General features: G+C 38.9%; 1 protein-coding gene across 5 annotated transcripts in view; it reads left to right on the top strand.

The window, feature by feature from the left end:
• Positions 1-3818, top strand: part of LOC144666199 (uncharacterized) — a 37356-nt gene extending 33538 nt beyond the window's left edge. For all 5 annotated transcript variants that reach the window (XM_078527579.1, XM_078527577.1, XM_078527575.1 and 2 more), the window contains one exon: positions 1803-3818. In XM_078527579.1, the coding sequence (XP_078383705.1) occupies positions 1803-2486 (684 nt within the window). In that variant the 3' untranslated portion in view covers positions 2487-3818. The remainder of the gene's footprint in view (positions 1-1802) is intronic.
• The last annotated feature ends 10024 nt before the right edge of the window (positions 3819-13842 follow it).

Genomic DNA, 13842 nt, shown 5'->3' with positions numbered 1-13842 from the left:
ATGGAAAAACAAACCACAGACATATGTGTTACTCAGTTAAATGATATTTAAAAGTTTATGCTGCACTTGCCAAATCAAATAGTTAAACATTGACCGCCCGGTTTTAAGCTTTAAGCTTTAGGCGTCTTGTTTAGGTTTCAGTTTGTGTTGTTTTCAGTTTAGTTTATAATGTAATTTCTGTTACTCGTATTCTGTTTCAGTTTTAACCACGCTGAACCATCGATTTGTCTTGTAATGCATCCGTAATTTTTCTCTTGGTCTAAAGTAAAGGTTTACAACTTGAAGGCGTGCGTCTATAAAGTTACTTGCCGGTGTTGTTGCCGTATTTGGCAGTTATACAAGGTGTTGAAACACAACTATTATTTTGCACACGTCAACACAGTATTTGCAATCGGCTGGACGTCGCTATGCCGTTTACTCACTCATCCTCTTTGCTCCTCTTAGTGGTGTTGAGCATAAGGCTACTATGCCGTTTACACTTACACCAAAATACACTCGTATCACCGACCTGCAAAAAAAGTTTTGCAAAGAAAAAAATCAAAGCTTACCGTACGATGAGACGAACGGGTTTTACGGTGAAACAGATTACGACAAATGGTTTTTGAAAACGATTTTATACACAAGCAGGAGAGCCGCTGATATTGTATGCTGTGATTACAAGAACAACATGTGATAGAATATACTTCACAAAACAAGAGCTATTGTTGAGGAGCATCGTCAAGGGTAACTTGGATAAACATGAACATTTTCTGTTTTGCATATTTATAAGATTCAGCACACCTTAATCTAAAAGCAACCTCAGAATCTTTAGAACTAGAATTGTGAGAAAATATCCAATATCTGTATAAAGGCACTCAAATTTAAAAATGCATTAATCATGCCATAATACATAGTGCCCGGTGGCATGTATTATTTTTTTTACCGCTGGCGTTCGGTATATGCAGTATATGCACATATGCGGTATATGCACATATGCATATGTGCATATGATGAACCCGCTGGCTAAAGCCGCGATGGTTGGCTGGCAAGTTGTGAGATTTTTATTATTTTACACCATTTTGATGACTTCCTCGTGTAATGTATTTGATGCGTGTCTTGTTAATCAGATGTGTTCCTGTGTAGCGATGGAAAGAAGAAGATACCGAGACCCAGTCCTAGCCCGAGCTCGAGCCCGAGCCCTAGCCGGAGCCCGAGCCCTAGCCCGAGCCCGAGCCCAAGCCCAAGAGCGAGCCCGAGCCTATGGCTTGTTTTATTCTAGTGATGATGATGATGACGATGAAGACAACAACGACGACGATGATGATGACAATTATGATCATGATGATGGTAATGGTGATGGTAATGATTTTGATGTTGATGACGATGACAACAACGACGACGATGATGATGATGATGATGATGATGATGATGATGGTGCTCGAGCTCAGGCCCGAGCCCATGCCTTGTTCCATCTTAGTGATGATGAAGATGACGATGATGGTGATGGTGCTCGAGCCCGAGCCCATGCCTTGTTCCATCTTAGTGATGATGATGATGACGACGACGACGATGATGATGATGATGTTGATAATGATGATGGTTACGAAAATGATCATGATCATGGTGATGATGGTGATGACGATGATGATTTGGATGATGGTGATGACGATGACAACGACGTTGATGATGATGTTGATAATGATGATGGTGCTTGTGGTGGTGATGCTACTTATGAGCCTTCGGGAAATCCCGTTTGCTTCACAGCGGTCAATCGTGACTCGAAAGTGTGCTGCAATGTATTTGATGCGTGTCTTGTTAATCAGGTGTGTTCCTGTGTAGCGAGGAAAAGAAGAAGATACCGAGACCCAGTCCTAGCCCGAGCCCTAGCCGGAGCCCGAGCCCAAGAGCGAGCCCGAGCCCTAGCCCGAGCCCGAGCCCAAGCCCAAGAGCGAGCCCGAGCCTATGGCTTGTTTTATTCTAGTGATGATGATGATGACGATGAAGACAACAACGACGACGATGATGATGACAATTATGATCATGATGATGGTAATGGTGATGGTAATGATTTTGATGTTGATGACGATGACAACAACGACGATGATGATGATGATGATGATGATGATGATGATGATGGTGCTCGAGCTCAGGCCCGAGCCCATGCCTTGTTCCATCTTAGTGATGATGAAGATGACGATGATGGTGATGGTGCTCGAGCCCGAGCCCATGCCTTGTTCCATCTTAGTGATGATGATGATGACGACGACGACGATGATGATGATGATGTTGATAATGATGATGGTTACGAAAATGATCATGATCATGGTGATGATGGTGATGACGATGATGATTTGGATGATGGTGATGACGATGACAACGACGTTGATGATGATGTTGATAATTATGATGGTGCTTGTGGTGGTGATGCTACTTATGAGCCTTCGGGAAATCCCGTTTGCTTCACAGCGGTCAATCGTGACTCGAAATTGTGCTGCAAACTTTTGTAGAAAGTTGTTATAGAAACTCAGAAAAATTGTTATGGGAAATTCAGTGGAGATCGATCATCAAGAAGCACGGTAGACGTATACCAGGTTAGAACTCAGCAAACTGTGCCGTTTCCTGGAGGCTAACTAACCATGGTTTTTGAACAAAATAAATATCCAACGGGTTTTTTTCAATTAATTTTTACCATGTAAATATGGATTCATTTTGCATTGAGCTGCATTCTTTACTGTGTAAGACGCCGTTTTTTTCTAAGAAGACCAGGGTTGAAACAAGATTCAAAGTTTAACAAAAAGACTTTATTTTGTCGTCATCCAATCGACAAAACTTAAAGATGAATTCCAGTCCGTTCTGCGCAATCTCGGCTGCAATGTTTATGTGAGCCCACACGAAGGAAATATGTTTACAAACAAAACTAAAAATTCCGCGACAAACTCACCTTTTTCTTCATAATTAACGCCAGATATCCTTGCAGAACAAATAATATATAGATTTAGGCAAGCCCAAAAGCGGCGCTCCCCAGTTAATCATTTTGCATTTTAACTTTGAATTCTGACCATTGTACAATTTAACGGTTAAGAATTTTTAGTTTCTTTTTTTATAAATATTAATATTGTTCCAGGTTATTCTTTTTTACCATGTCCGAGGGGGGGAGGAACCTTGACGCTATTTCAAACCGACGTTTCAGCTCATCGGAAATTCTTGAACGTAACGAACTGTGATGGCGGACTAAAAAACTTCATATATGCTGTCACCGAAGTGTAACGTTTCAACGAATTCAAAACAAAAACGAAAACAAACCCCGAGTCTGCGCAGTATGGACTGGAAATCAGCTTTAATCTTTTTGTACTGTGCAATGAACTAATCTTTTAAGGAATTTTATATTCACATAGCAACAGCATTTCGTGTAAAATTTCTCGTGGAAAAAAGCGCGACGCAGTAAACTTCAGATTTCTTGCAATATCTTCAAAATCGTTTGGAGTCAATTTGCTGTATACACCTAATTGAAGAAACGTTGACCCAGTGACAAAAAGAAACCATAACAATATGACCCAATGGTATTCTGTGTAGACAGCCTTGGTAAGCTTGGTAATCAATATAATCAAGATATTTTCTTTCTTTCTGAGAGCTTTATAAGCATTATTTATGCAACCTGTCTTCTCATTATCATGTTTATTCTGTCACAGACGACGGTTATTTTTCCGATTTCCCAGTAAACTTATGGGTCGCGTCGTTCATGGTTTATGTTTTTCATGGGTCAACTATTCTTCAATCAGGTTTATATCCGAGAAAGTAATTGCTTGAAGTCGTTTAAAGGAGAAGTTCACTCCAGAATGGCCATTTATTTTCTTTACGCCAATAAAAAGTTTATACAAAGATATGTTATTCACCAAAATTTCAGCCTCCAACGTGCGCTATAACCCTACGAAATCTTTCTTTGAAGTAGCCCAAAACTCGACAACTGAACGCCGCCATATTGGAGCCTGGTAATGTATGCGTGACGTCAAAGAGCTCAGCCTGAAGTTTAGCGGGAAAATTGAAATAGTCGAAACTCCTTGTTTCTTTGTAGTGGCGTTTGTTTGTCAAAATACAATTGAGATACAAAAATCATTTCGCCGTCTTTCAATATCTAAAAGAAAAATTACTCAATAAGAATGGGTAGCGACGAAAAATTACTGCCAAAGCGAACACAAATATTTGTGCGTTTCGAAAGCTATACGGGAGACTGCTTTGAAGAAGATCACAGATACAGTCTCCTACGTGAAAATACCCACGCACAAAAAAAGAAATAGCCAGACGCAATACCAACCAACGATGTGTTTATGTTATTTCACTTTTTAGTTGATTTCACGGAGGACTTTTAATCAACCAGAGAAACTCTTCTTGATCAAATATAAGATCGCAACTCCCAAAGTGAACTTTATGTCATTTTTGTAGTTGACTGACTGAGCTAGAAATGTTTCAATTATTTCATTTTAGATCAAGCAAAATTTTAACTTAACTTATTACTTGTTTGCATCTTTTTCTCTGTCTTTTTCTCATTCTTTATTTATTTACATGTACAACCCAGTCATTGCATCCAAAATTTTTAACAACTTAGCCTGTTTTGTTATTTCTATTCTGAGAAGTGTTGTTGCCAATTTAAGTCAATTTTTGTTCATGCTGTAATTATTTGCCGTCGCCGTATTTGCTCGAGTAAACGCGGGTCACCGATTAAACTCCGGCTTCGTATTAATAAACGTCGGGTCAAAAATGCTAACTTTTAAATAAACACCGGGGACGTTTGATCGAGGTCCCGGCGTTTATTTGCGGTCGAGCAAACAAGTAAATATATTCTCTTAAATAGCACGGTGCTATTTAAGAGAATATATTTACTTGTTTGCTCGACCGCAAATAAACGCCGGGACCTCGATCAAACGTCCCCGGTGTTTATTTAAAAGTTAGCATTTTTGACCCGACGTTTATTAATACGAAGCCGGAGTTTAATCGGTGACCCGCGCCCCACTGCTACGACAAACTGGTACGGTTTGCTTCTTTGGTAATTTTTTTATAATGTTCAAGGAAAGTCCGGCGTAAAATAACTAGGATGGATGCTGTAAGCAAAATGAAACAGAAATATGCGCGTTCGTGTTGTCATGACTGACGCACTGTTGTTTAATAAGAGTGAACGTTTATAACTGCGGAGGACGTTGGCGACATTGCCGTTTATGGACTCATTGGTTGTTTATGTTCTGCAGTTCGGTTTGTAACAAATCTTGTTTGCAACATGCACGTGCCGTATGAATACTGTTACTTTGGTAAAAATCATCCTCGGAGACCCAAGAGCAGTTTGTCGGCCGGGACGGCGAGAAAAATCGTGGTTCTCGAGACTGAAAAAAAATAACAAAATTGCACTTCGTTAATAAACACCGGACCCCGCCAAGTTTTAAATAAACGCTGGAGGTGTTTGATTTGAGAAAACACAGTAAGCAAAATGGCTAACCTCCATTCTTTCCTTATTCTTCCGCCTCCTTTCGCTTGCATGTCGTTTGAAGGGAGTTACAGAAGAAGATTTCTTAAAAAATGGTTTATATTGCGTCTGGCTTTTTCTATCTTTTGTGGGTATTTCCACGCAGGAGACTGCATCTCTGATCTACTTTGAAGCAGTCTTTCACATAGTTTTCGGAACACACAAATAGTTTTGTCCGCTTTTGAGCAATTGTTCTTTTAAATATCGAAAGACGGTGAAAGTTGGAAGCTCTGTGTAAGCAAAATGGTGCTGCACAAATAGGCATTTTGACAAACAAAAGCCAATACAAAGAAATAAGGAGTTTCGAGTATTTAAATTTCCCCGCCAAACTTCAGGCTGAGCTCTTTGACGTCACGCCTACATTACCAGCTCCAAGATGGCGGCGTTCAGTTGTCAAGTTTTGGGCTACTTCAAAGAAAGATTTCGTAGGGTTATCGCGCACGTTGGAGGCTGAAATTTTGGTGAATAACATATCTTTGTATAAACTTTTTATTGGCGTAAAGAAAATAAATGGCCATTCTGGAGTGAACTTCTCCTTTAACGGAAGATTAATTTCCGTGTGGGATCATTTAGTTTTCCTTACAAACTATACCAATTAGGGTATGTTTCATTGATTTTTTTGTTATTTTTCTAATAATTTGTTTCTTTTTTCAGCTATGAAGTTTTAGTTAAATTAGAGTAGGGTCCAAGAATTGAGTTAACTTTAACAACATCATACACTATCGGCTTGGACATGTTGTGTGTTTTTTTCTTAGAACAATTTGTTCTGTTTGTAGGCTTGAAAAGTGAATAACAAATTACTAACAAAACGAACAGTCACATTTGCTAAATGGGTAACAGTACAGAGCCCGTTTATTTTTTGTGTAAAAATAGTTCATATCTTGCAACACTTCGTTAGAAAAGGTAGATTTTTTATCTCAATTAAGCGTGTTTTTTTTTTATGAATATTTCAATATAGCGTATATCATGCGAATTATTTGTGTGATGCAGTTTTTGCGATTTTTTAAATCGTTTTCCGAAGGGAGCTATAACAACTCAACCGTAAGTAACGGCTGATAAAATAGATAAGAAATATCGAGTCATGTAAAAATTAAGTAGTATTGGTAGTTAGATTTTTTTGTAACAAAGAAAGACTGAATAAAGTAACGCTAAGATAAGGAATCAGTTACGGATTTTTTAGTTTACATGAAGTATTTTCTTTCTGTAGTCAATATCATTGTATCGTAATATATGTGATTTTCTTGCTGAAGAAGCGAGTGTGTATTTTAGATTTATTGTGCAAGTATTGCGAACACTTTTTTTTAAAGTGTAAAAAACGAAACAAGTTAAAATTTAAATCAGCTAAATTGTCTCAGGTAGACTTTGGTAGCCATCCAAGCGAAATAAACTTAATCTTATTTGTGTATTCACCGTTTCCCATCTTTACTTAGTGTGTAGTATAACCTCACTAATCGCTAACTTTCTAAGAATTTCCATACGTTTCCGAAGGCCCAAACCCAAAGAGTTGTACGTTATTTAAGGGTGTTTCCGGATTATCGACGTGTGTAAACGGCTGGGAATCCAATTACCTTTTAAATATAACTGAACGCCTATGATCCGGAATATCCTAAATTTGGCGAACCCTGAATGCCCAATAAAAAGGATCGCCAGTTAGGCACCCGTGCGCTCTTTATTTGGTTTCTTATTGTGATTGAACACTTCTTGATATTCCTAGAACCTATAGTGTCAAAAATGGCTTTTGAGTTTTCTGAGAGAATAAAAAAAAGCTCGAAGATTGTTTAACAGAAGCGCTATTGTAGATGTTTTAATATCTCCGATAAAAAGCTATGCAAAGACCTTGTAGCTTAAAGGTCTGGCAAAACGAGGAAACATGTTTACAGAAACATTACATAAGTATTGTTTCCAGCGTCAATTTTTGCTTCCAAGAAGCAAAATTTGCTTCTGCTACACAGCAGAAGGCCTAATGGTAAGCGCGCCGGACTCCGGATCGAACGGTCCAGGTTCGAGCCCTGGCCGGGGTCGCTGTGTTGTGTTCTTGGGCAAGACACTCAACTTTTACAGTGCCTCTCTCCACCCAGGTGCTGGCGAAATCATGCTCGGTGGTACCCTGCGATGGACTAGCATCCCCATCCAGGGGGGAATAGAAATATTCCTAGCCGCTTGATGGTATTGAAACCGGGATATGCTCCGGCAGTATGGGCCGCATGGCTCGAGGCTTTCCTTATTATTATATATACTGCAGAAACATTCCGTCTCTCCGCGCGGCATTAAACAATGGCAAGAGGAGAAAACAATTATGGAAACATGTCTCCGGATACATGTTTCCTCGTTTTGCCAGGCCTTGGACCAATAGAAAGGAGCCCGAAGCAGTAAAAGCTATCCCAAAATAGATGTAAGAATTCGTTATTTGTGTTGACACGCTGTTTACTAAATTTGATGAATTATTTTGCCACTTTTGTAAAAAACAGTGATTTTAGTCTTCTTTATATTGATTTTTATGTGACATTTCTTTAGATATCAATTTTTAAACCTATCAAGGCTGATAACCTGCGAACCCCGGTATGTCGAAACCCGTTATATCCCCGGTGGTTACTCTCTATAGTTAACTATTCACCGAAGAGGAGGTGAATTGGTGGCCACCGACACCACTTTATATACTAAAACAGTGAGATAATATAGCCCGAAAGAATGATTTTTTACTACCTTATTATACGAAATTATAATATAGATAGGAGTCTACGCGCGCTCTGATTGGCTAAAAACCTATGTTTTATCAGAGTTTATATAATAACCTGAATTCTACGCGCATTTTGATTGGTTCTTACTTATTATCTATCAGAGTACAGACACATGGATGACGTCACGCGGTGGTGTGACTCGCGCGCGTGATCAGAGTTCATAGTCCAAATCAGAGTTGTCGGCAAAGTTTTTTCAAACTTGCGGGGCCACAACAAAGCAAAAAAGTTCAGCTTAATTACAAATCTTCAGTGAGAAACAATACGCCAAGCATCGTTCACCTTTCGAAGCATTTAACTGGGCGAAACAAGCTTGAAGAAGACAGTTAATTATTTGAGAAATTATCCGAAATCTGTATGAAAATTTGACCGATGTTGTACAGTTGGACGACGCCACGGAAAACAAAGGAATTGTGGTTGAACGCTTCGGTTAATGCTTACAGATTTGAACAACTTTCCAAATCGGAATAAAGGTTAGTTTTTTCATTGACTTTCAATTGACCATTTTTCTGTTTATTTAATCGGATTAACAATGCTTCGTGTTAACGAAAACTTAATAGTGAAATCAAAACAACTTAGCTCATCGGTACGGCAGCATTGCTCACACAGAAGTGTGGTGAAGTCTTGTGTTATTATATAAAACAAATAGATTTCATTTTGCCGTGCGTCTGTTCAGTAATAGATCACAGAAGACGTCAAAATGTGGTATGAACATCAGTGACCCACTCGGCTAGCGCCTCGTGGGCCACTTCTTTGTTCATACCACATTTTGACGTCATCTGTGATCTATTACTGAACAGACGCACGGCAAAATGAAATCTATTTGTTAATTATATAATAACCTGAATTCTACGCGCATTTTGATTGGTTCTTACTTATGATCTATCAGAGTACAGACACATGGATGACGTCACGCGGTGGTGTGACTCGCGCGCGTGATCAGAGTTCATAGTCCAAATCAGAGTTGTCGGCAAAGTTTTTTCAAACTTGCGGGGCCACAACAAAGCAAAAAAGTTCAGCTTAATTACAAATCTTCAGTGAGAAACAATACGCCAAGCATCGTTCACCTTTCGAAGCATTTAACTGGGCGAAACAAGCTTGAAGAAGACAGTTAATTATTTGAGAAATTATCCGAAATCTGCAAGAAAGTTTGACCGATGTTGTACAGTTGGACGACGCCACGGAAAACAAAGGAATTGTGGTTGAACGCTTCGGTTAATGCTTACAGATTTGAACAACTTTCCAAATCGGAATAAAGGTTAGTTTTTTCATTGACTTTCAATTGACCATTTTTCTGTTTATTCAATCGGATTAACAATGCTTCGTGTTAACGAAAACTTAATAGTGAAATCAAAACAACTTAGCTCATCGGTACGGCAGCATTGCTCACACAGAAGTGTGGTGAAGTCGTGTTATTATATAAAACAAATAGATTTCATTTTGCCGTGCGTCTGTTCAGTAATAGATCACAGAAGACGTCAAAATGTGGTATGAACATCAGTGACCCACTCGGCTAGCGCCTCGTGGGCCACTTTTCTGTTCATACCACATTTTGACGTCATCTGTGATCTATTTAACAATTAGATTATGAGCTCGAGATTTCTATGAATACCGTGTGATAGTTGATGAGGGCGAAGCCCGAATCAACTATCACACATAGAAATCGAGAGCGAATAATCTAATTGTTTTAGTATAAATCTACTAGACGTTCAAAACTTAACAACAAGACAGGTTCTCGTAAATAAGTAAATAAGTAAATAAGTAAATAAGTAAATAAATAAGTAACACAACACGCGGATAATTGACAACTTCACCACATTGCATTGGCTTCTGTGTGCGCGTTTGCATTTCATTCACGATTTATTGAAACCGTTATATGCCCGAAACGGAAGGAAAAGCCAAGTTTTTTATTGTAAAATGACGATTGAAAGATGTACTGGCGTACAAGGGCCCTTGGAAGTCAAGTTTTTTTTAAAATTCGAAAACGTAAAAGATCAAAAAAAGGTTAAGCGAGTTGTTCGCAAGGAAGAAACCACATTGCACTGTTTAGCTTCTGTCGCGGCGCCTTTGCATTTCATTCACGATTTATTTAAACCGTCGTTTGCTCGAAATTGAACTAAAAGCCGGATTTTCATTGTGAAATGACAATTTAAAGAAAGACTGACTTACAAAGGCCCTTTGGAAGTCAAGTTGTTTTATATGTAGGAAACTTGAACGATAAGAAATTTATGAAAAGTTGAACGATTCGCCCGCAACCTTGAATTCGCATTCAATTTTGTTGTTTTATTAAAGTCTTATTGATGCATAAAAAAACTTGCAGGTCGAATCTGTTAAGCCTTTCTTTTACTGCTCCTTGATGGAACGATGAAACTGTGTTAGTTCGCAAAGACATTTTAAACTTTATTTCCACAAAATGTCTCGGTGAAACGCATCTCTGAATGTTATGAAATTATAGATTCGCCCGCTTTTAAGAGCGTAAATGAATATTAATTGCTTTTCTTACCGTGTAAAATCTTCATTACATATTTCGGTACAGTCTTTATCTTCTCCAACATCGCCCGGAATAGTAAATAATCCAAGTCCTTCTTTACGGTCAATTTAAAAGCGAAAAAGCGGCGACCATTCTGTTGACAACCGCACGCTGTTTCGCTACTCACCTTCTACAACAGAATAGAAGGTGAGTAGCGTAGCCAATCAGAGAACAGCATTCGTGATAGAACGCTAGTAGATTTATACTAATACTGAACAGACGCACGGCAAAATGAAATCTATTTACCTACTAGAAGATGGTTTTCCATGTTCTATAAGAAAATAATGCACGCTTGAGGTCTAAAAAAGCTGCTAGTGGATGCCCGAGCCGTCAGGCGAGGGCATTCAGCTGCTTTTCTAGACCTCAAAAGTGCATTATTTTCTTATAGGACATAGGAAAACCATCTTCTAGTGGGTTTAGAATATAGCATTAAAAAGAGCACAGAACTTACAAGACTCGCGGCCGCTCACGGCATTTACAAACGCACGCAACATTGGTAAAAGTGAAAGTTTTGTTTATTCTTTTCATTGGCGGCTTCTTTATAAATAAACCAAGATACCATTTCATTCATATTTCCTATTTATATAGTCCTTTCTCCAAATTCCAAAAGATTCTCACAAAGCCGACAAATCTAGTTGAAATATTTACGCATTCAAGTTTGGTTAAGCCTACTTCAATTTCATTCAAATGAAAAATTTTCATGCGTTCGTTTCGCAGCAAGTTTTTCAAATTCGCCTCTTATTTCGATTTAAAAAGAACAAAAGTGGAGTGTTCTGTCTTCAGATTGTAGCTAAAAAACGTTTCTTACCTCAAAGCGTTTCGAGAGTCCGGCTTGTTTTGCTAAATAATTTCCAATCAATTTCGGGCAGTTCACGGCAAAATGGTGGCGTACACAACTCCAAAGAAAAACAACAAATTTCAACGATTCTTTCTTCATCTGTCGCTTCCTTTGGCACTGTCTCATTTCCATTTAAGCAGGTAAAACGTTTCTGATAAAAACTTGCTGCTTTAAAGCATCATTTAGACAACAAAACAAGAGAATAGAGGCGAAGTCGACGAAGTCGCGCGAAATTCGACAAACAATTCGCACATCCGGGGTACCGGGCTTCTATAGTTTTCAGCTATGTTCTATTAAAAATAATGCCCGCTAGAATTCCATCGCGCGTATACAGCGGCTATATTCTAATTGTTAAATAAAACATAGAAAAATCATGTTTTATTGTTTTTCGTCAGCTTACCTCGAGTGCTTCGCGCGTCGTTGACTGTTCGTTGGCTATAACCATTCATATCCAACAAGGGCGAATGGAATAATTGTTTTATTAAATTCCTTTTTAAGTATAAATCCACTGGACATTTCATTTTGATGTAAACGAAGTGAGGCGGGAAAAATTGTGGCGCGGTGTCCACTGCTTGAGTTGAATGAAACTCGCAAGGAAAGCGAGCGAGAGAGTTTTCTTTTGAAGATTTTCTTCGACAATCTCCTCTTAAATCGTCTATTCATGCTGGAACTTGATTATGACAACAATTAAGGTTTACGGGAATATCCGAAGCAATAGCTTTTCTGGAAATTATACGCCTTGTTCAAGTTGAACGAAGCAAGGGACGGATGTCATCGAGACTACTATATTATGCTGAGACGAAATTGCACTCGGTGCAGTCGGTGAAGTTTATCGAAGTTCAAAAAGACAAGATCAAGATTAAAAGGTAACAAACTTACCTGAAATGCTTAGCCTTATTTTACGTCGAATACTGAATGAAATTGTGTCAGTTTTCTGGTCTTCCCGTAAACTATTTTCTGCTTTTCATCTTTGTTTACTCGCTCTTGTTGTACATATTTTTAATTAAACTTTTCACTCGCGGTGTCTAAAATCTATATCATAAAGCAAAGAAAGAAGCCTAAGCCATGTTTTATACTGTCATAAAACACTCCGGGCATTTGAGAACACTCGAGAAATGTAGAAAACATTCGCCTGCGGCTCATGTTTTCTACATTTCCCTCGTGTTCTCAAATGCCCGTCGTGTTTTATGACAGTATAAAACATGGCTTAGGCTTCTTTATTTGTTAATTAACGCTTTTGTAAATTAAGGTATTTGAAATTAACGCGACTTAAATTAACGCGAGATTTTGAAATTCGCGTTTATTTCTTTTTCCGCTTCAAAGATTACAATTTTCTCGCGCGCTTTGCTCGGAGGTGGATAGTTCAACAGTTATCCTGCGAAACCGCGCGGAATATCGCCTGACTTAGCCGACGAGGCCGTAGGCCGAGATGGCTAAAATCAGACGATATTCCGCAAGATTGAGCAGGATAATTGTTTTATTATTCAACAAATTGTCAACGAAACACATTTTGCACATAGAAAAACTGTAACTATTCTCAGTACCGGAAATAAAACAAGAATATTTCCATAACAATAGATATCCCACAATCCTTAGCGTTGTATATATTACCGCCTTTCTTTGTATTGTGTACATTTGTCAAACAACATCTCAGAGTAAAGACAGCGATATTTTGGCTCCGTTGTGCACGCGTCATTGCCTCCGCCGCTTATTCAGCACTCATACATGTGCGTCTAACCGAAGTTCGAAGAGAAAAGCTTTTGCAGAATGTGCCAGACTTTCCAGCCGCTGATTAAAGCTCCACCCATAGAAAATCCTGGCGCTGCACACGTTGCTCCATTTCTTGAGGTAATTTGTCTTACTTTCTTGAGTTGTTGTTCAGTCATTCGTTCCGGTTTTGTATTTCATGCATGGTTTTACATGTGCACTGAGATAGGCTTGGTGCTTGTGACTGAAGTGCGTGAGTGGTTCGGCCACCGCACAACAGTTATGAAAATGGAAGAATATGTGCGTGAGTGGCTCGGCCACCGCACAAGAGTTATGAAAATGGAAGAATATGTGCGTGAGTGGTTCGGCCACCGCACAAGAATTATGAAAATGGAAGAATATGTGCGTGAGTGGCTCGGCCACCGCACAAGAGTTATGAAAATGGAAGAATATGTGTGTGAGTGGTTCAGCCACCGCACAAGAGTTATGAAAATGGAAGAATATGTGCGTGAGTGGCTCGGCCACCGCACAAGAGTTATGA

The sequence above is a fragment of the Oculina patagonica genome, chromosome 9, assembly GCF_052425735.1.
Source record: "Oculina patagonica isolate OP01 chromosome 9, crgOcupat, whole genome shotgun sequence".
In the NCBI taxonomy this organism is placed as follows: Eukaryota; Metazoa; Cnidaria; class Anthozoa; order Scleractinia; family Oculinidae; genus Oculina; species Oculina patagonica.
The sequence above is the reverse complement of the archived record's forward strand: the minus strand, read 5'-3'. Positions and strand labels throughout refer to the sequence as shown.